The following is a 24,504-nucleotide window of genomic DNA, read 5'->3' on the forward strand; positions in this document are numbered from 1 at the left end:
ATGGGCTACACGTACTCGCGGCCGTTTAGGAGGCTCACGTACGTGTGCGAGGCGTCGCCCACACCCCCCGGCGATCCACCCCCGTTGTTGGGGTGGCACGTCGAGCGTGTTGAAGAACGACCCCGTGATTCCGCGCGTAGTATGGCCACGGTCAGGGGAGACGGGTAATTCCGACAGCCAGTCGGGGCATCGGCTCCTATACACGCGTTTCCCTGCCAGCAGAGGACAGAGATACGCGCCATACAACTCCGTGGCACACCGACGCCAGCCACCGACGCCGTCGACAACATGAACACCGCGGTACCACGGGTACGCCCTTCCCCGGCGTGATGAGTAGCTACGCCGAGGCTCGAAGCCACCCCGTCACGGAGAACGCTTCGGGACTTCGCGCGACTCCCTCGGCGTCGTATCGGAACGACCACCGAACCGACTGTCCGTCTGGGGATGCTCGACTTTTGATCAGCCGCGAAGGATGGGCGCAGGTCAGTTCGATAAGGCGCGTCTCTTGCTTATATTGTCGGCAGGAGTGTATACAGGGCGCACACATACACACACACACTCACACTCACATACACTTCCTGTCGGGCATGTGTTCAGTATACAGTGATTAACATTTGTATTTTTTTTTTTCATTAAATATCATTTATTTGTCTGCAACCGATTCTTAGATTTTTTGTTTGTCTTGGCAACGTTTAGTGGTTACTCGCCTGTCACTTCCAGTGTTTGCTGTCTGGACGCTTGTACTATAGTGGGTGATCGAGTTATTCGACGCATCTGCATATATTTATGGTTTTATATGGTTTTAACTGTATTTCTTGTAATTATATACGCTGAGTTTTTTGTGTATTTCTAGTGGAGATTAAAAATTGTCCAGTGTAAAAACCTTGATATTGTGAGTTTATTCCTGTGCGAAGACAAAGAAACATGTTTCTTGTAATGTGGTTCTAATCAGACGATCACCCTGCTGTGTGTCATGAATATGCTTAAATTGATGATTTCGTTTTGCTTAGTTTTCTCCTTGATTTTGTGAATTTTTTTTTATTCTATTTCGATGATGTGCGGGACGTGCTAGGTGTTTGATAAATGGTGTATTTATTATTGTTTTTGATTTTTATTCATTTATGAAACTGGACTGTTTTGATGTGACGATGTTTTATACTGAATTGTTCGACAGTAACACGTTTAATTAGACTTGTGGTTTTACAGTTATACCACACAGTGTATTCTATCTTTCCCTTAGAATTCTTTTCCTTAGAACGCAGAAATATCAGTTACCTGTTTAATAGGACGACCAGTCAGAGTCGGTCTTAAACGCGAATGTATTAACTAAGTGAATATTTGGTGTTTTCGTTAGCTATTGAAACCGTCTGGTACTTGATCACAATGCAGGATATAAGACAGTGGTGTGTACAGGTATAAGCAGAAACGTTCGAAGGAGGTAATCTGTTGGGGTTGAAGTAACTCGTCTGATCGGGTTAGGTTGGTAGGTTTTTGGGTGTGAGAAGAAGGTGGTTGGTTCCCCAGGCCAGAAACGGAAGCTTTGGTTGGCTTAGGCATGGCCGTGTTTTTCTTGCCGCGGATCATTAGGGCGATTAGGGTTCCTCCGAAAAGGGGGAGAACAGATTAACGCTCGGGTTCTTCTTGCGGTCCGCCTCGCTTTCTTAAACGGACACCTCCTTCTGCCAGCTTTTCACGTTTTTAAGTTCCCTGTTTTCCCTGTACGGGGAGTGTTTCGAGATCACAGCCGACTGGATTAATAACGTCTGTAATTCTTTTTTATCTGAGGGACGAATAAAAAATGTAATTTGGAAATATTCGATTGGCAAACAGTAAAAGATTAGGTATTATTGTTCACGATATAATAGCAAAATATGTGAAATTGCTTCAGAGGTTCTGTAGTATGATAGAAATCAAAATGAATTACAATCAACATTATTTGCATGCGTGTATGTGAACTATAATAACATTGTACAGATGTGAATGATAATTGGTCCTTTATTTCCCGCCGTCGTAATATTTTATTATGTAATCTTGTTTTATCACATATCGAAGCAAAGCAAAACTGAACTTCATAGTCATAACTACTCATTTGTCTCGTCTGACATTTCTGGACCTCACAACAACCGACAAAGTAAAACATTAGTTGTGGTAAAAAAGGCCGATTATTTGTATAAATACGTTTATGATTCGTTAAAACATACCACAATGCATTTTGTGAATGTAAAAGGAAAATGTCTGTAAGTACTGTAACTTTATTTAAATGCTTAGTGTTTGTAGAATGCGCTTTAAGTAGTAAGTCCTTTATAAGGTCAGACGCAGATAAATGTCAGCCCATTTCTTATTACTATTTAACACAGGTAATCAACGAATTTGTTATACTATATTAATTTCTCAAAAAGTAATGGAAAGAACGATTTCCAAAAAAAGTATTTACATTTCTTATTTTGAATTCTTTGATTTGGAACTCACTATGATATTTATACTTACGTCATCGTTACGTACCAGTAGATTCTAAAATATTTTTTGACACAGATAATTTGATTTCATCTTTCAGTGTATAAGTTTCATTTTATACGTTTGTTAGCAACAACGTCTTGAAACAATAATACTTGTATATATTTACTGTGTCTGACAATCGAAAGACATTTCTACTGCGTATGTGTTTGCTGCAACGCTTTCTTTAATTCTCACTGTCTAACAAATGTATGTATTATGTATCGGGTTTAAAACTAATGTAACTACAAATGTCACAAATTGTTTAAGTTATTGAAGATACAAGTTTGAAATTCTTCTCATTTTCCTACGACTGATACTACTGTTCTTTCAGTCATACAAGTTCCTTATATGAAAAATGATACATCTTCAAATCAATACTTCCAAACAATGGTGTTATTTGTGTTTGCATATATTTTATACTTTCATCGGTCAACTGACTAATTCTGAAGTCAATTTCTGTTGCAGGAGACAGATTACTCGACATACTGTGTACTGTATGTGGTGATCGTAGCTCCGGAAAACACTACGGCACCTACAGTTGCGACGGTAACTACTAATTTCTTTATATATCGATGTTCTCTGACAACATCACAGTAAATCATAATAACAGATTCGTTGATTAAACTTTTAGTTGTTATAATTTCCTTTTAAGAGCATGTAGTAGATTTCTATTTAAATAAACTAGCCGCATAGTTTGACAGAAGGTAAGTGCATTTATGAAAAACTGGAATTCTTTATTAGTCGAATTTAAAACGAATTATACAAGGTGCAGCAATGGAATATTATGGTTTCATAGCGCTATTCTAAGATACTCAGTTGATGGATAATGAAACAATTTAAATTTGAAATCCAATGATACCACGCAATTTATCACTGTCTACTTATTATTAAAAACTTACATTATTCAAGTGAAAAAAGACTTTGGTGCTCATCGCTTCCCTAATTTTTGTTATTTCTTGTGCTGGGAGGACTCTTCGTTCACTACCTCAAAATTGATCTTCAACGCTGCTGGTGCTATTAAATTTTTGTCAACTTTAAATAGTGTTACAGGAAGAAATTCTTCCATAGGTTGCAACATTGTAGATACGCCTAAATTTTCTTCGAAGATTTCGAACTCTATTGCACTTTGGCATTCAATAAATGCAGTTACAATCAATACTTGTTCCACCAACGAACAATTTATTATATTGCACTCACTAAACACACAAATAAAATTGCACATCTCAATGGTCACTTAGCAAAAGACACTTACTCCACCATTCAATGTTGTTAAGCGCAAATATGCTTTGAAAATCGTCACATTCCACTATCACGTCCTGTATTTGAATTAAACAATAATTTGTAATCAGCTTTTCGAGGTAGATGAATAGTCTCAGCTGTACTGTTTGCCCGTCGGAGAAATATTAAAATTCATTTATGGTGTATTATACATCGTTTAAATTGAGTAAACGCGAATGGAAATTATACATTGGTCAATGCAATGTGCTATAATAATTGTGCCAAACTTTGAGGAACGATTCAATGTACAAAAATATTTTTTAAAAATGTCCTATATAATTCGAATACAATATTATTCTGATTTTCAGGTTGTTCAGGATTTTTCAAGAGAAGCATCCACGAAAATCGAAAATACGTCTGCAAGGAGCAGGGTGCTCTGAAAGGGCGCTGTCCCATCAATAAGAAACTGAGGAACCAATGCCGAGCTTGTCGTCTTGCTATGTGTTTCAAAGCTAAAATGAATAGAGACGGTAAGTAATACCAATTACACGAATGTTATCATCTGTTGGTAGTCGATCTTTATGTTAAAGACGAATTAGTGCCTAGTGAAGAAAGTGTTACCGTCGCGTTGGTTAGAGAAAACCTTTTCAAATTAGGTATGATAGTTATCCATCATATAGAAATCCCAAAACTGGAATTAAATATAAATCTATTTACTCTATCAGGTTCCAGATAAAATGAAATTTTATTCAATATTTACTACATTATATAATAAATTATGTGAATTACAAAGCAAACTCATCCAATTACATTTTCTATGATTTCATTGGTCAAAGGTTACTCAACCACAAATACACCTCAGAGAAAGTGACTTTAGCCATTGGCCAGACAAACCCTCCTAAACAAACGAACTCTAGGCCCAATGAAACAACGAAGTACGTCTGTTTGACGTTGGTTTCACACTTGATTTGGTACGAGGATACATTTAATTTAATTTATAGAAACATATCAAGAAACAACTGAAAATTGATAGAAAAATAACTGATGGAGTTGAGTAAAACATAATAATTATTTAAGTTTGTTATTGCTACACGATAAATTACACTAACATTGATTTGTAGGAATTTAAATCAAGTATATCAATCTTTATTCTACACTTTTTTCATTCAATTCTTAACTCAAATTGAGGCCGATCTAAATTGCTTTGCCACATAACGTAAGTGTCTCTATTAATCGACTATGTGGGAGACTTCAACAGGAGCACCACGAATGATGCAGTATTAATAATGATTCTGCTGGATCATGCCACGTTTCACTTTTTCGTGATCTCTTACTTGATCGTTACATCGCACTTTCCGTGGATATACATGTTATGACACACATATGACATTATATCCACTACTACTTGAAACTTTACTTATGAAAAAGAAAATTATAAATTTTCTTGTCACAGACACAATACAAATAGATGCGGTAGAAAATAAAATCTTCTTGACTAATGCTCACTTTTCTCGTCTTACGTCAATTAATCCATAATTTCTAATTTTATTAATCGTTCATTTAAGTAGACTGAGGATATTACTTCAAATTCATATTTTATGGAGAAACTCTGGAAAAGAAACGTGAAATAGAAATTTATTATTTCGATGAATTTAATTACATGCAAAAAAATATAATGGCTGTGTCAAACTTTACTATTATTTTATTATATAATTTTTTGAAGCTGTCAGAAATTGAAATTGAAAATTCAACATTTTCGTTTTATTCAAATTTCTTTAATATCATGAGCACCATTTGTGCAACAGAGTACTTTTCACTTTACTACACAGAAATTTTCGTCCTAAGTTTAATATTTTGTTAAATCTATATTATTAGTGATACTCGAAGAGTTCTTTGTGAGACCAGTTGTTTATTATAAATGAGGAAGGTCTAAAAAGTTCATTTTATCATATTAACCCTTAAAAAGTTCAGACTAACACTCTATAATATTTTAATAGACATTTTTAATCATTTGCTATTTCTCTCAGACAATCTAAAAAATGTCAAAGGTGGCTTTCGATTCGTCCCTCGTTTATCCAGAAAATGTAGACGGTGTTTCTGTCACTGAAACTTTTCATCGGTCTTCGGTAAGCGTTGCCGGCCATTTCCATTTAATTAATTAATCGATCGAAAACTCGTAATCTCCTTTCGATGCGGCATTACATTATGTCGCCGATGACAGGCCAAATGGTAATTAACATCTACTAGCTGTAAATTTTATCGTTTTTCTTGTACAGGATGTCATGAACACCCTGTTGCTTTCGAAATTACAAATAAACGAATCGCAATTAAACGACAGTCAGTGATACAATTCATGTAACTGTCTAAATGGCATTTTTCACCCCTAAACTGCCGAAAGATAACAGCGAAGCGGTGGCAGGCCAATACCGGGCCACTTTTGACCCATTTCAGAATTTTCATTATACATCAAACCTAGCTTCTGGTCAGAAAATATTATGTAATAATGCTTACAATGTCAAAAGAATGGGAAAGTGTTTAAAAAAATGCGAATATTTTTAAAATATTATTTTCTTTTATTGCATATTGTTCACATATGTGTCGTATACATTTTACATGTTTTATGCTAAATATAGCTACATAAATATATGCTCATTAACGTAATTCTAACTATCTCAAAGTCAGAAAATGATCACTTTCGATTCTGCAGCTCTGCAAATTGTTAAATTAAGTTGATTTTTACGTGAAAAGGTACTTCACGTAAAACTACCCGCGAAACAGCTGCAAAATCAAAAACGATTATTTTCTGACTTTGGGGAAAAGTTACACCAACTTATAGTACTACAATTAAATTCAATAATATCTTTCCTTTATTTTTAAAACCTCAATTCTCGTTTAGTCACCCGTGTAACATATATTTACTATTAATATTATTATCAACACCTCTCAGGAATAGAAATACCAATTTTTCCCTAAATAGTTTCATCTTTCTTTCGGTACATCAGCCTTTATGCGTATCGGTACACGTTTGAGATATCACAGAATTACGTAAACCACAGGTGCAGGAATAAGACACTGGGCAAGAATAAAAAGGTAGGGACATTTGAGTCAGTAGCGAGATATATGTAAATAAGAGAAAAACGCGAAGGGAATGAACAAGAAAGGCAAAGAGAGACAGAGCACATTTAAAGGAAGGTAAAGAGTAAGACGAACAGAGAGAGAAAATGAGAGAGCGAGAGAGAAGTGGTGGGAGACAGAGGTACATATCGAAAGAGAAAAGCAGCCAGGGGCGGACCAGACCGCTCGATGGGGATGAGGGTGCCCAGGGTGTCGGGGGTGCTTAATGCAGGACGGGTGCTCTGGTTCCCAGCGGTTGCTGAGGCTCCAGACGCGAGTAAGAGAGGAGATTCAATTAGTGGCAGAGCTTCCTCACGTTAAGGAGACTCCACACGGGGTTTTCGTCTTCACCCCCCCCCCCCCCCCCACGTGGCCGTCATACGGAGAAACGCGCGAGTATATGTGCTCGTTGCGAGAGGCTTTCCCTTGGTGGCTCTACCTTTCTCGGAAATTAGCGGTAGTTCACGAAGATAATCAACGGGGATGAATCTAGTACACGAAAGGGGCCTGTCTCGCTCGATGTTTGGCACTTCGATGAATGAAGGGAATTGCATGGGTATTTTTCGAGCGATGCAATTCTACAGACGTATTCGAAACGGTTCGAGATTGACGCTTCGGATCTTGGCGAGAAGTCGTATTCAAATGGAGGATAATTTCTTGGTATTTTAGGGAAAGTAGATTTGTAGGATGGCAGTAGAAAACGCAGGCAGACAGCAAAATTATAAACTGTAATTTTAAGGTTTTTATTTTAGTGTATTCTAGATTAATGTGCTCAACATATCTTGTGTACTTATATCACCTTTAAAATTTTACTTTCTTCAATAGTAATTAATAATTTCATTAATTCCCTATCACGGAAAATTTCCAATTAATTTCCTGAAAAGTTTAATTCTGTTAGTTGGGTCGCTCTTCTAGCAAACCGACGCTACAATAATTTATTTCACCGTCACAATTTTATCGATTGCGAATACAAGGGTGAGAACGTCGCGATACGTTGTGAGGAACCCCTAAAACGTAGGTGACCACTCGATAAGTGATATATATTATGTACGCGGTGCTCGGTGCCTCGCGAAGCGCCGCCGCAGGCATGCAATCATCCGCCGCCTGACAACCCGGAGAGATCTCCAACCCCTCACACCAGCCTGTACCAGCCACCCTCCTCATTCAACGGGAGAATTCATCCCTCCCGGTGTCATTTGCTCTGCCCGTACCTCTACCTTGCCAACGAAATGCCCTTCGCGGGGCTCGAGGACCCGTATATTTTGCGAAATATGCCGTTAAACGATATCAGAAGATTACCAAGCGGCTTACCGCGGCCGGATTTGTAACTTGTAAAGGGAGAAGAGAGAATTCGCGTCGGGCTCGCCGAATTATTCCTCCGAGTCGATGCTTTTCATTCTCAAGGAAAAGCTTTAGCTTCTTTTTGCCGCTATCGGAAATTCGGTAGGGATCCTTCGAGGACTTGGCGTATCAAGGAAGACCCTACATTTAGCAACTTGATATTTATTTTTGGAAAATTAAAAGGCTGTGTTACTGCACTAATATCCAACCTCCGTCTTCGACATACTCTGCTATTTTTAAAATAGAAAAGAATGAGAAGATGTTCTCTAAGAAGAGTGAATATAGATTTTGAGTTTTCATAAATATCGATTCGAAACCAATTTTTTTTTAGTGCAGAGATTTTAGCTTAGAGAATGTTTTGCGTTCGGCTGTCTTTGTGACTAATGGGTTTGAGTACTTTGATCTGATTTCTTGTAATTAATTTTTATTTATTAAAAGAGCCTATGTATATGCGATTTAAAATCACTAGCACGAACATACAAAAAGGTGGAGGCGTAATAATTTGATGCAGGTAAGATTTAATCATTTATGGTCTACTTTGCTCTATTTTCTTTTCTTATGAAACGTGCATAGCAAGTGATCAGATACAATACTTTCGAGCAACAGTGTACACTTAAAAATTGTTTCAGATATAGAAGATTCAACTGAATAGGCAACATACTCTGTAAAGTATCGGTACAGAATTATAAAGAAGGAAAGGCCAAGTGCTGACTTGTCCAAAAGGAATAATGAACCCCTTAGTTCTCCCTGGTCGTACGGTCAACATCATTTCTAGTGTACACATTCAAATCGGGTGAGGCCTTCGGATCCGCAAACTTTGCCTCGTTTCATGCCCAATCGATCGCCGCTCGCAACTTCGTAGTTTAAATCTCTTTGTTTCCGTTCATAATTCGAAGCCACCCTTTCTGGAAGTACGAAGTACACCGAAGCGGAATTAAACCGACGCGCCCCGTGTTTGCCTCTTTCACCGGCAGAAAATCGGGATTATTTCCAATAGTTCGTTCTTCGGCTAACTTCCCAGCGTTCACGAATGAGATTTCCACGTTTCAATAGGAGAAAATCGTTAAAATAGGCTCAGGTTCTTGAAATAGCCTAACTAATACATATAATGTTTAATAATTCATTACAAATACACGTTTGTTTCGTTTGTACACGTGTTGTTTTGTACACGTTTGTGTAGCCTCCAACATGCGTCGAGCGGCATGAAACTCGAAATGTTTTGTGAAAAGTTTCCACATACTTGAATATGCAGTTTGAAACATCGTCAAATTGTCCCCCCAGTTTGAAAGCGACAGTTCAAACGCGTTGCATTGATCAAATTCCGCTTGATCTCTTCAAACTCCTTACCAGATGTCTAAATCAAACATGTTTGGAGCAGTTTGTTCGCGAGCCCAACTCTACACCCAAAACAGAACACAGAAACCTCGACAATTTGTCATAGCTCCATCACTATGCAATTCAAGTAACCAAAAATTTTTCTAAATGTCTGAAGCCAGGTAACAATAATCTTACAACCCGAACTACATTAAATCATCGATAATTGTTCGAAAGCTCCTCGGTACTGAGTTTTCAGACATCATACCCACCACAAGTCGTCTGCTTGGTTCCACAGGGAATCCCTTAATTGTAGAGATGACATCTGAACACTTAGTACCGAGGAGTCATCGAACACTCATCGATAATTTACTGTATCTCCACGATTATCAACACTAGAAAGGTCTCGAAGGTCCGGGTGAGCTACAAGCATACCTCTTTCGCCGAAACGAAACTACTCGTTGATCAGTTAACGACAAGCACAAGCCTACGGCGTTCTGGCCGATCGGTCGTTCGCGCTGGATAGCGTGGTTCCGTGGACCACGGCGCCGGCGAAGAAAGGCAGACACAACGAAAACCATAGAACAGGGGTGAGAATGATGGAAGGGGGTTGCGTGGGAGTGGACGGCTGGTAACGCAACGAAGCGAGGCGTGCCGTACACGCGGCCGGCAGCATCAATCCATCCACATAAACGGTAAACTGTAAAGCGGGCGCCTAAAGAGAGACAACGAGACCGAGAGTACAGAGCGAGAAAGAGAGATAGCTAGCTTGTGTCTATGTGTGTGTGGTGGCAGGCTGACACCGTGGAGAAAAGAGGAAGACGGGACGAGGGCTCTGGATGCTCTCCCTCTTGTGGTAGGGCACGATCTGTGTGGACTGAACGAGTCGTTGCGCTAAGCCGGGCTTTGATCGTCACCTGTCATACTAACGCCTAGAATAGCTGCACCACGGGATACGGTTCACGTAACTGCGAGAATTACATCCGCGAGCTTATGCATCATCGTGGGGGATGCATAACTACCATTCGCGAACGGCATATAATTCTCTTTTCGATCGGCTAAACAATACTTGTATACCAAAGTAAAGTATACATACATGCATATATAGTTTCCTATCACGAGCTCTTTGAAGAGATTGCCATGAAAATTAATGTACAATTTCTATAGAGTAAAAGCTGTCTTGGAGACAATAATAAGTAATATTAAAGACAAGAACATCCTGAGTTGCTAATATTTTGTGTAATTTGATAGTATTGGAATATTCAATACTGAGATGATAGTTTTATAAAACAGTGTTATATATCTGAATTATTGGAGGAACCCAAGCTAATATGCTAAAATTAGCAATAGCAAATCATATTCGCATACGTACATACAGGGTATCTGTATTCCTTTCGTTCAAATAAGAATCTCTGGGTCAGAAGCTCTGGCTCTGCTGAATGCATAATCCTGTTCCACGATCCATTAATCGGTGGTCATCTCATTTAAACATATGCGAGATACCACTTGCGCAAACCCCCCTGTTAATCTGCATAACATACATACATACTCGTCTCGTGAAACGGACTGCAGGTTACTGAAGAGACCGAGGATCAAGTCGTGTATTATACAAATTGTATCTGCATATCGTCCACAAGATATATCATTTCCGATTTTTTACTCTAATTCTTCTTTTCATTCATTTTTAACTGTAATCTTTGGTCTTGAGATAGAAGAATCATTGACTGGTACTATTCAAAGACACTTATTATACAAAAATAAATTCTATTTGGTTAAATTGCATGGTACACAAATGCAGCAATTCCTTGCATTTTCCTATATTCCAAAATATTCATAATAATACAAGTAACTATACAGCACAGTTTCATTATCAAGAAGACCGAGAACAAAAAATCGAAGACCTCCCACAGAATTTATCAACATCAAACATACGTACACCTAAAACGAAAATAAATACAATAAATCCTCGACGAGTGTTTGGTTTCTCGGCACTGAACATTAAACATGTCATAAATTAATGGCCATACGCGGCTGAAACAAATATTATTCACTTCAGAATTCCAAGCTCTATCACTATGCTAAACCTCATTAAAAAGCCAGCATTGCGCCTGAGGACTTCTCCTTGTCAATGCCGAGGAGCCTTCGAACACTCATCGACGATTTACAGCATTACAAATGAAAAGGATTACAGTATCATTTCCTTGTTTTTCTCTAATAACCCTCATCGCTAGAACCAGAACCCCAATATCGCCTGTCTGACGATATTCCGTCCCCAAAGGGTTAAAGTCACCGTATCATCGACGACCCAGGGACAGGAACGTTAGGGTCAAACACGTTATACATCGACAAACTATCTCCTATCTCGACGCACGACCCCGGGCCGCAACAGGCGCAGTATTTTCCAGAAGACAGGAAACAGGTTCGCAGGGTCGGTTCCCTTTCCCCACACACACGTATAGAAAGCTTCCATATGAATCCCTCTGGAGTGGTAACACGTGTACGGGCGCGTCCTACACGCGAGTCCGACACACGAATCGCGAATTTGGCCCCTCCAATCGGCTAAACTCGACGGCACGGAAACGTTGATGGCGACGCCGAGGGTAGGCGATGATGGCGGCGATGGTGGTGGTAGCCGATGTATCAACCCCATTCACTCGGGGATTAGCCTTCGAGATCGCTGACTGCTGAAATGTTCACAGATCGGTTTACCGTTTAGCAGGATAGGAGGAGTGTGAGCCCCGTGATCCATGGCCCGTGTGAGCACCGATCCATCCTCTCCCTCGTCCCTCAACCCCCAACGCATCACACACGGTCACATGTGCACGTTCCCAACACAGTCGAATTTTCGTTCGCCTCGCGTATACTCGTTCCACTGGCTCTATATTTGTCACTTGCATACACGCTTCCTTATCCGCTTGGTTTTTTGCTGTCCGCCGTTTCGTTGGTTACGCGTTTTCGTAGTTACTTGCGAAGATTTTTTTTTTTTCGCGCGCGCGACTTAGGCTGATCGGTTTGTTTATGGTACGTTGGACTTAGGCGTAGGCGTTACTTGAATTGAAATTATGTTCGTTGGATTGTTTAAGTAATGAATTATTCCGTTCCGTAAAACATTTGTGTTCTCTAAAATGAAATCTCAAACAATTTCTTATTTCTACTTTCATTATCTAAACTAAACATACGCTACTGTTTACAGTACTGAAAAATATGTATTGCGTCACTCTCAAATTTGAGTAGCGCGCACGATTTTCGTAGTAATATTATGGATAAAATAATTCGTATCTTAGACTGGCCAAGATGGTGTGCATTTTTGTAATAAATATCCGTATGAATTAATTTTCTTACTATTCACAATAAGAGAGGTAAAAGTGATACCTATACTGCGGATGTTTACACATTTATTGCGTCTCTTAATTTGCAAAGTGTGGTAAAATAAAGATTTCAATAAAGTTTCAAGCTATTTATGCATTATGATGAATATCTTAAAGCCTCTGGTACAGGCAATAAAATTCTGTTTAATAATGGTTTTTATACATTAGTGTCTAAAATTAAAAAATTTTGACTTATCTAGTGATAACGTGTTTAATATTCGAGTGATAAGATAATTATTTCCAGTAAAAATTTAATTGTATTCTTTGTCACAGAAACCTGTAAATTAATCAGATAACAGTTATTTTTATAATCACATTCCAACGACATTTAAGCCTAGATTACTAAACTATCGTAAAAATTACAACCTCTAAGTCGCAACTTTCATAAATCAGTATATTGCGTTAACATCAGTTTAACAACATTGTCCACGTGTATGTAGGTTGTGCGGAATAATTACTGTCTTAATTTTTCAAGTCTCGCTATCATAAATACTTCTACCGTAGTTTCTTTTTCTCAATACAAAGAATATTTTTCAAAAATGTCACGTATTTTCTTCCAGTCGCCATTTTCACGAAGTATTAATAATAACATGAGTCACAGGATAGATTAATAATAAAGTAAGTCATAGGACAGTTCAGCAATCTAGGGATAAGTACATTCCTTTAACTCGACATTCCCTTACATCAAGCTGAATTCAATAAATGCAACAATACATCGAACATTGCGCGAGGGTTAAATTGATACCTTCTAAAACTCTTTAATCAACCGGCCTACCTAAACAACCCCTCTCACAGCCCCTCCACATTAATTCTATCCCGCCTATCTAATCCGTACCCATCAATAGAGATCTTAGATCCCAAGAACAAACTCATTCCTTCTCACCCCCGCATTACGTACACTGTCGAACATCCCCTGTTGCTCCGTTTTCCTTACCGATCGTCCGCTGTCTTCCAGCTGTCCAATATTCCTCCCCTGTCCATCCCTTACCAGCAAATTCTCCAGCTCTGTTCCTCCTGCGCCCTTTCCTTCAGAGACGACAAAACGCTAGGCCTAATCTGGCCTCTCGTACATAGGGCCAACGCTACTCAACTGTGGGAACTCGCATTGTGGACCACACGTGGCACGCGAGTATTATGGTGGCTCGTGGCTTCTGTGTGCACTGGATGTACCGTGGACGGGTAGAGCGAGCGAGAACAGGCGTAAGAGAAACGTAGATGGCGGCTGAATGAAAAGGGAACAGGGCGCGGTCCATTCCAGCGCATGCGATCCTAATCCCCGCGTCCATTCCACGTCCGGATCGCGAGTACGCACGTACTCGAGAATCGTCCACTCCCTCCCTCCCTCCCACCCCTTAAGCCCCTTAGGCCGGGCGAAAAATTGTCCCGGCGAATTAAGAGGAATCGTGTACACTCGTCGCCCCGTGAAAAAACGGTCGAGACGCGGCCAACGGGGGATGAAATTGGGGGTCTGCTCGTTGACGGTGAGGAATTCGTGTATGTACACGCGACGGATTCTTCCGGGTCGGTCCCTCTGGTTTATGGAATTTTTGGAAGTGCCAGAGGTAGGTGACGATGTTTTATCTTGATTTAGGATGCGTTAAATTCTAGGTGTTTTTCCTCGTGGAGGGTGAGATTGGAGATTCGGTGTTTGAGGATGTTGCTCCCTTAGCTGGATTTGTTTATGTTACTTTTGTGATGAGATGGATTGTGATAAAGAGGTACTAATTTTGTTGTTGTTACGAATAACACTGAAGATACTTTGTTTTTAAACCAGAGAGTGTCTCAGTTGTTAATAGTGAAATAAGTTTATTTAATTTTTTAATCGCTCTAGGTGTGCAGCAGTAGATTATACCTATACTCTTGGAATATGAAAATATGTGAACCTTCGTAAATCATATTTCTATATTTCGGAAATAGTAAAAATAATATAGCGATGCAATATTTAAGGAAAAAAAAATTGACATTTCAGATTGTTTTGAAAGGAAATTAATCATAAATGGAAGTTAAGTTCAACGAAGAATTATACATGATATTGTAAATTTTGTTTTCATACATATATTACTCCGTCAAGTAAGAGAATTGGGATTAATACTAAACAATTTATCCGCATTCATTGCCACATTCCATTTATATTATAACCGAACACACACGCACACGAAGCTAATGAATATGCAATCGAAGCTTTTTATAAAGATTTCAATTAATGAAAACCGATAAAATATTTTCTGCAAATCCAGATGAATGATTTATTTCGGTATTTTGCAGCACGTAAATAACAATTTAAATGCCATTATATTCTATATTCTATATTATATAATAAATTAATGATATTAACATTAATATCGTCAGACTTCAGAAATATAAATTCAATATTCGCTTTGATGTGCATCGTAAAATTTCTCTGAGGTACATTCGATTTCGCTTCACTGAATCGCAAGCTGCTTGATTGCGTACTCTGTGTATTGTGCGAATAATGCGTTACGGTAAGTCTTTAACGAAAGCTTAACGGAGCTTTTATACGAAAGTGTAGAGTACAAAATATAAGGAAATATATTTTTAACGCGTAATAAACAGCTGCTTTCAAGAAATTATTAAATATAGTAAAAAAAAAGTTTAAATACGCTTCTGTCTATTCTCTAAACAGAATTTAAGGGTTGAGAAGGGGAATATGTATCCCTTCAATTAATTATGATACAATAATACTTGTATAAATAATTTCTTATAATTTCACTCAAGATTCTTCTCATTAGGAAAACCTTTTCCACGTCAACAATTATGCATTTTATGTAATAAATATTCAAAGTTACATATTCAATACAAAAACGTTTTTAAATATTATCAATGTAATCTACAAGGTTAATGCATTACAAATATCTCGAACATATTTAAATCCCACTTCTTTTGAGATACGTTTATGAACATTCTATAATATATTATGAAAAGAAGAAAGAAAATATTGGCTTTTGCAGTACATATTTTCTTTTCTTTTTTACTAATACCTGAGACTATTTATATTATTACGTTGTAGCATATTACGGATACAATATGCATACTTTGATAAACATTGAAGCGCCGAATTTCTACTTGCTTCTAATAATGATTATTTGTTTAAACGTCCATAGAAACTACTGGAACGTTTCACAGGAAACGAAGAGACAGTATGTACCTACAGGAGTGTTTTTAAAACTGAATTTCATCTTCTAATATCTCGACTACGTGCAGCACGCGAGGAAGTTTGCTTACAGAGCAAACAACCGCGCACCACTCGCTGTTTTTTTCCTCTACCGGGGGTATTCCCTGATGAAAAGACAATTATAACTCTCGGAAAATAATAATATTTGTACCTGTTCCGATGCACGGCCAATTTAGTCGATAAAGCAAATAGACCCGAAGCGGATTCCGCCTCACCTTACTTTCGAACATACCCTTGTCATTACATTTTGTATTCTTACAAACTTTTTGTTTCTGGCTAATGAACGTTGCCCCCTTTTTATCAGAGAATCATGTGAAAAATAAGAACAAAGGCTCTTTAAAGTACACTTCACTAGTGCCTTGAAAATACTCACAATCGTCGGACTAGCGTTAATAAATTAAATAAAAATTGAAGGCCTAAGACTTGAGGGGCTTATAGTACTACTCCCCGAGAGAAGTGAAAACTGTCTAATGAACACAAGTCCTAAAATTGATCCTTTGAAAGAAAAATCCAATAGTTTGTTTCCACCAATGTTTATTTCCACTTCAATACAAAACTCACATAGTTTCGAATATAGTTTCAAATATTCTTTCCGTACCTAGTATTTACACGTACACTGTATGCCATAACTATAGCACAACCACCCTAAAATTTTCAATCCTTATATATTGTGGTTAAAATAAAGACGAACCACTTTTCTCGGTAGGGAATATAATATATCCTTTTCTGGAGAAACATTATTTCTCAACACGAGTTCAGACATAGCATACTTGTTTCGTTTTTATTTCAACCACAATACACAAGAACTGAAAATGTTAGGGTGGTTTTATAATTATACAATGCGCAGTGTATATAGATTCACGGCCTAGTAATGAATATTATTAATGGTGCATACGTTTAAAAGCGGTGGATCACTCTTACAGAATGCTACAACCTTCTTTTCTAGAATCCTTTAGCCCACCCTCACTCCCTAATTTCTCATAAACCGAACACACTCTCGCTAAGACGTAACCCCCCGAAACCCTTGAGAACAACACATCCTTCTGCACATACGTAAACGCAACAGTACGCAGCGATCAAACAGAATTCCCGAACAGCGTCGTTCTCAGCCTGAAATCTGCGCAAAGCGTTCATTCCGCAGGCCCAGCCAACCCTCTAATTACTTCAATCAACCCGGCATAGTTCCCCCGGAAAGTGACTTTAAAGGAATCAGCCGTCGCGCGCATTAATTACTCCGAAAACACTCGAAACGAGCGCGCATCCCCCGTCGTACTCTGACCTCCTTCGGAGCCAGTTTCCATCCGTCGCACGCACGCGAACTCGTCGTCAAAGAGCCGCCGAAAGGAAGATTCTTACGCCGCCAATGGCCGACCGGGAGCCGGGGATAAAGCGGAGATATTGCGACGCCAGTGCGAACGTGGGAATACCACGGCTGCTATCCGCTCAGCCTCATTAATGATGATGTGCTTGCCACCCAGTTGCACTTCTATTCCCCTCTCTCTCACACATACACTTTATCCCTAGCTCACATATATCCGCACACCCTCTACATATTTCAACGTGTATGCCTGTGTCTACGCGAGATCCTATCCTCCTACGTGTCCTTCTTCACCTCCCCTTCTATTGCTGTATCTCTCCCTCTCTCCCCCTTTCTCTCTCACTCTTCCAGGGGGATGTCTTTCCGAGGAGAGCCAGCGGAAGCTGATGCCCGGCCAGCCACCGCACGTTCACCCACCTTCCATCCCTCTCGCGGCGGATTCAACCCTCCTACAGGCTCGGTCGACCTACCTACCGCTCACCCCCCCCTCCACCCGGACCACGAAAATACAGCTCGTACATCTCGAACAGGCCACCACCCCTCTCCAGTGCTCGATTCCGCGCAACCTGCGCGGACTTTTTCGCTCTCACCGTTAAGTTCTTAGGTGATATTAATAGAAAACCACGGGTGGATCGGGAACCGGGGAGGGGCGATGGGGCTTCTATTAAGGGATGATTTGTGATTCCTGATCGTCACGGGTGAATTGGTTCCTTGGCCGCGCGAGAGGAGAGGGGTGAACTCTTGGCGGCGGTAAGACGGGGTGTTTCTTGTGCAAATGAGTATGAACGATCGGGGAATAGGCAGTTGGAGATGTTGGGGAATCTGATTTTGTTAGGTTTGTATTGGGTATTGGTGGGAATCAGTGGATGTTTGTTGGGAAGTCGCGTTTGCGTTGTGTTAATTGGGATTTGAGCGTCGATCGGTGTCGTTAGTACAGGTTTTGTGTTAAATTGTTGTGCGAAGGTGATTAGATTTCTCTTTCTTTTGATATTTAATATTCAGGATACTAGTCATCGATTTTTATATATTTCTGATAAGGCTGGTTACGCAGATGTTAAATTAGTTTTGAAAAAATAATGGTTGGAAGTTGTAGGAGTCGATCTTCTAAAAAATGAAGCAATTTTCCGGGTGAGTGACAATTATTTCAGTTCTTAGGAGGTCGAGTCCTATAACTTAGAGCCATTATTTTTTTAACTCATATAACATCTGGGTGACTTCCCTTGCGAGGGAAATGGTGGCTGCCATGTATTGCTGTTGATATTCGTGGGGGAAATAATAAGGGGTGCGATAATAGTAAATAGTGACAAATAACATCAGGAAAAGCAATAATAAAATAGGAAGTAATATTTTAGAAACGTGTATTATATAAGAAAATTATATACATATACAAGAAACTTGCGTCATATTATAAGGTTATAAGAAGGTACAACGTGTAAGAAGTGTAAAGTAAATAGGCACTTTTGTCTAACAAGAAAATCTTTCCTTTATAAAAATTGATCGAAAATACGGTATACGGACATTTTTTTCTATTTGCAACTTCATTCTCGATAAAATCGATTTTAAGTTTCCGTGGATTATGTGTACTCTTGAATATACAGTACGACTAGTGTGTCCGACTATTACAAGGTGTATCTACTTTTAATTATAATTGCTGACGGAACGCCACCACCAATTTTGCATCGCATTTCTTGTGGTGAAGCTATTATGGACATTAAATAGTATCCATATAATAGTATATTTAATTTCGTTAATTATTACTTGCGTATTTGAATTTCAGCATTAAAAAAATCATTCAGTTTGTTTCAAGATTCTTCTCTTTAACAGTATGAGTAAATAAATCGAATTACTTTAATTAGGAGAACTTTGTTAGGTTAACTAAGAGTATATTAACATTGAAAAAGTAAGTGAAGCACAAGGATAATATGTGTATGTCATGGCTAATGTTTAGCAGTACAACATGTACGTGGTCCGAGAAAGCCGAAACCTCACTCGATGATTTCGGAGAAACAACAGTCGCCGATTGATAGCAGTGATAGATTGAGGACTGGTCCCGGTTCCGGTTACGTCTTATTACCTTCCAGGTGTGTAATGTTTTTGTTAAAGAAGCTGTTTGAAAGTCAATACCGAAATATCCTTTGTTCATACCATTCCTACTTCAATTTTTATATGATTCAAATTTTATATAATTTTTATTTGATTGTTTTACCATTTAAAAGAGCAGTTCTTTTTATTGAAAAATAAATAGAAAAAGACGATTGTGCCGAGGCAATAAGAACGTATTTTTGTTCCTTTATATTCAGGCTTGTAAAGATTTGATGTACATTATCATTTTTTAAATCGTTGAAGATAAAAATGGTCTATCCTATAACCGAACCAAAAGACTATTGTAGATTATATTTAATTACTTAAACAAAATATATTCAACCAATAATCGAATATTAAAATACAATTCTAGTTTCAATACCATGTATTCCCCATATTCCTCGAAATCACTAACAATGATTTTTTAAAAGAAGACTCTTTATTTACTTAAACTACCGTTCAAAAGTTAGAGGTCACGAAACATTAAATTATAATTATACAAAAGAATCGTGAGAGGTGCAAATAAGAAATAGTTCCTATTAGATCGTTGCACATGAAATGAGCAATTTTACTGACGGGTATATTTAACATCACTTTTATGAATGGACATTATTAACAAAGCTCCTTTATTTATTGCAAAATTACAAAGCGTACTCTACTTGTTTCAACATACTATGAAAAACGGGTATAGAGTTCATTTAATCTTATTTTCTCTAATAATGTTCAATCTAATATCAAGTGCCGGTAACAAAACAACCATTTCATATGCAACAACCTTATTTTAAGTGATCCCTAACTTTCGAACGGGGTATAGTTTTGGGGAACGAATGAAAACGTAATGACCGTAGAAGGTTAAGGTGCGACCAAAGGATCATGTCTTACCCAAGGCCGGTTGGGCTGGTCCAGAAACCACCGGAGGACTCTCAGTCCCCTGTACCACTGGCTCTTTCGCATTCTCCTTCGACCACGACCCTCTATTCGGCGCCCCCGAGCGTCACCCTGCCGCCGCAACCACTTCTTCAAATACTAATGTCCGCGGAGAAGTGTCAGGTAAGTAATTCAGCTCAATTTGCTCGACTCCCGTGTTTCCCCCTTTACAAACTTTCTAACGGCAATCGAGTGAATCGTTCCACCTTTTCGTCCAACTCACTAAAATTTACCGATTCTGAACCGTTTCGTCGCGATACCTTTTCTTCGTTCAAGATACATTGTTTTAGATGAAATAGAACTATCCCCATCGAGTGCTGTATTATTTTAACTCTGAAGCTTGCATACACTACAGTTCATAATTATTCGAACGAATTTAAAAGTTCAGGGAATGGAAAGTTACATTTCCTAATAAATAGTGTGTTAATAATAATAATGTAAATTTATTTTACGGGAAGTCCCTTTTCTTACATGAGAGAGATCTCGGAATGTACAGTATTGTACGAAATATTGACTTAAGAAACTACTTAAAAGTACAGAGTATACGTAGAGTATAGAGTATAGAGTATAAAGTCTCGCGTTTAGGGTATTAGTATGAAAATGTGGGAGAAAACATAAAGATAGGTAAGGCTTAAGGAGAAGGGAGAAAAGAAGAAGATTAAGGAAAATTATGAGAATTTACGAATAGCGTCATGAGCAGAAAGCCTAAAGGAGTTTGGGGAAGTATTAAAAAAGTTAACCCTTCGCGGTCCAAAGTATTCTGGACGTTTTTAAGACACAATTAACACATTCATTTGGCTTTTTAAATGACAGTGAAGGATGAAATCTCCATCGTTCTAATGATTATGAGCGGCAGCGTATATTCTAAAATATATTATTTTCGAATATAACAGAAACAGCGTTGAATAATGTGGATATGATTAAAAAAAATAATTGGTTCTTTAAACTGCATGACTGTTCGTAATATAATGTAAACATGAAAGTATTTTCTATATCCAGAAACTGGCCGCTAACGACCTATATAGTTGATGCGATCCTAAATAAGTAAAATAAACCATCAGAGTTATACTTACGATGACGTGTAACAAACATAATTCAAGTCCACAAATTCTCGATTAGTTTTATTTTTAAATAAGAAGATTGTTGTTTATGTGCATCAATTATTAACGTTTTTATCTACAGTTTGCCAACAACACAGTTTGGCAAAATTTAATTAAGGTAATAACTAATTACTACCGTTACTGAGTAATCAATAATTATTTTGATTATTGTTATTACTAAGTAATAAAGTATTTATTAATATTGTAGTGTCATTATAGGATATAGTTGTCACGAGGGAAATTATTAAGATTAACCGCCTTCACAAATTTGAAATATAAATGAATACGTTTTTTCATATCTATGGACAAAGAAATAATATTATTTATATTTTTTCAATGTGTAATTGTTTATCAAACACATATTTACATAAATATATACATAAGTATGTCATTAATTTGGATTCTTAAAATTGATAATTGTATCCTAGAATGTATTATATTTTTATAGACTAACTTTTATAACACGAAAATTAAAACAAATTTATACATTTCTGTCATGTATTAATATATTATATTAAAAATCATATTTCTTTATTAAATAATTTATTTTTATAGAAATATTGTAATTTCTTATTTATATTTCAACATCTGTAAAAAATGCTATCACTTTGTTTTGCGAAGGAACTCGCATGGAATGCACGGCCACACCCGGAATCAGAATATTCTTTGGAACAAACGGAAGCCAGTCTCAATTCAACGGGGACTTTACAAACCCTTACACCTATTCGAGAATCACTACAGGTATAATTTACTTTTTAGAATATTTCAAATAAATTATTCATATGAATAATTTATTTACTTAATAAAATTCGAATATTATTAAAATTGCACTCTGAGTTGAGCTCTATGATTCAGTTAAAAAGGAAAAATGAAACGATGGCATCAAACTTTAAAGAAGTTAAAAACATTGTTGCTTTTCCGGAACGTTAAAATTATATAGCAAGTAGCAAATCTTGTAATGTTCCTCAAAATTGTTAACTGTTAAATATAATTTGATGATTTATCTAGTTCAATTACTCAAATAGTGTCAATTCTATATTCAATACTAAATGGCGTAATGTGTGTATATACATAATAAAAGTAATGAAATTATGCTATAATATAATAATATTCTATTATAAATTAAAGAACGAATGTTACGAATGATAAGCTTAAAACATTTCATTTGAAAAAAAAAAACACTTTTTTAATACGTTAGGAGACTACCGCTCGTCTACTATTTATGGCAGTGAGATGGTTTCGTTCTCTACCACCTATCCAGACACTTTCGGAAAACGATCAGTTGGTATTACTAGAAGGTTCTTGGACGCAACTTTTTCTCCTTCACCTGGCGCAATGGTTTATGCCCTGCAATATTACCGAGTTACTGGCGGACGAGCAAATACGAGAAAGATTATCGAAAGACAAGGCTGCAACGAATCAAGATTTAATTACAATCCAGGTGATTGATTTAAACATCTAACATGATTTGAATCAACAAAATTAATTACCAAACGAAGTTCCATTGACACGAAACTTTCCGTAATTAGAGTTTCTAGTGACAGTGAAAAGAAAATTTAACACCTCAACATTTTAAGCTCAATTATAATAATATAAATGCTACTTTTAGAATGTACAGAACATTTGTTTATTTATATTACAGTCTATAATACGCCGCTTCAGACAACTTGCGCCCGATGTCGGTGAATGCGGATGCATGAAGGCAGTAGCACTATTTACTCCAGGTAATATATGTAAGCCCCTAATTTAGGTTTACGAAAGAATTTTGAACGTCTGAATTGTTTGTTGCATTAGAAAAAAAAAAGTGGTTTGGAAAATATAAAACAAAGAGACTATGGAAGATTCACCGCGGTTGAAAGTGATCAAATTATCGCATTAGTTACAAGTAATCAATACAGCACTATTAGAGACATACCCGGGAAATTAAAAATAGCAGTGAATACATTATTGAATAAACACAAAAATGAATGTTTATGTAATACTTAGGCCTGTATTTTCCTTTAAAATCCTAAGAAACTTTTGGTTCGATCCAATATTAAGAGAAATATTGATGCAGTGAAATCGAAACCCAATAAAGTAATTAAATTTTCAAATTTTTCACTGTGTTATTTTTATATTGTTTTGAACTTCTTGTTATTACTCACGTGGTACAACCGAATTGTGCCATAGAACTGGAAGGTCTCCAAGCGGTCGAATCGATCAGAATGTTACAAGATCAGGCTCAATGCATTCTGGGAGATTACACATCGTCTCGGTATCTACAGCAACCTGGCAGAACCGGGACCCTAATGTATCTGGTCGGCTACCTGAAATCAGTCAGCTCGAAGACAGTCGAGCGTTTGTTCTTCCACGAGACCATAGGCGAAATTCCCATTTCACGTTTGTTGGTCAACATGTTGCAGATGTAAAAATCGTAGAAATTGAAGTGTTCGAAAACGTAACGCGATATGATGTACGGCTCTCTAAAACTCTTTCGATTTTTCGAGCCAGATGTCGTGGAGAATCAGATAAGTTTTCGAAACCTGTTAACTGAAGAAGACTGTAATTATAGAGGTGTACGAAAAATCTCGGATCTGTTCGTAATCAATCGATTTTACGTGACTCTTGACGAGTCCTTTGGAAACTTGGTGGGATAAGTTGCAATAGGAATTGTAGGCTAGGGCTGAGACTACTCAGACGATTTGATATTTAAATATTTCATATCATGGACACTCGTGTATTACTTTTGCTATTCTAATATTCGAATGAAATTGATCTAATTTAAAGAATCATTTTATAACGAAAGCTTTTCGTTTTAGGGCCCATTGTACACCTTTTGGCCATTTCGTTGGCGGAAGAGGTGTACAGTTTGTACCGTTATACGTATTGTGAATATCTTGTATAGAGTATTAATAACTAATAATAAAAATATTTTCCTTCTTTTCTGATCCAGTCAATGTACTGTAGTATAAAGACTGAAATGAAAAGTTTTCAACAATTTTTATCACTGAATACGAAATCATAGAACAGTGCAGGAATGGATTACCTACACAT

The 24,504-nt window shown here is 37.6% G+C and overlaps 1 protein-coding gene across 1 annotated transcript; it reads left to right on the forward strand.

Annotated features, from left to right (window-relative positions):
• On the forward strand, nt 1-23,879 carry LOC107193192 (nuclear receptor subfamily 2 group E member 1-like). Its single transcript, XM_015582594.1, has 10 exons — nt 1-150; nt 338-482; nt 2,962-3,042; nt 4,083-4,244; nt 19,311-19,443; nt 20,293-20,494; nt 22,093-22,212; nt 22,670-22,912; nt 23,114-23,195; nt 23,641-23,879. Exons 1-10 carry the CDS (start codon nt 1-3, stop codon nt 23,877-23,879), a joined length of 1,557 nt encoding a protein of 518 aa, XP_015438080.1.
• Nucleotides 23,880-24,504: the final 625 nt, after the last annotated feature.

The sequence above is a fragment of the Dufourea novaeangliae genome, unplaced genomic scaffold, assembly GCF_001272555.1.
Source record: "Dufourea novaeangliae isolate 0120121106 unplaced genomic scaffold, ASM127255v1 scaffold712, whole genome shotgun sequence".
NCBI classification, from domain to species: Eukaryota; Metazoa; Arthropoda; class Insecta; order Hymenoptera; family Halictidae; genus Dufourea; species Dufourea novaeangliae.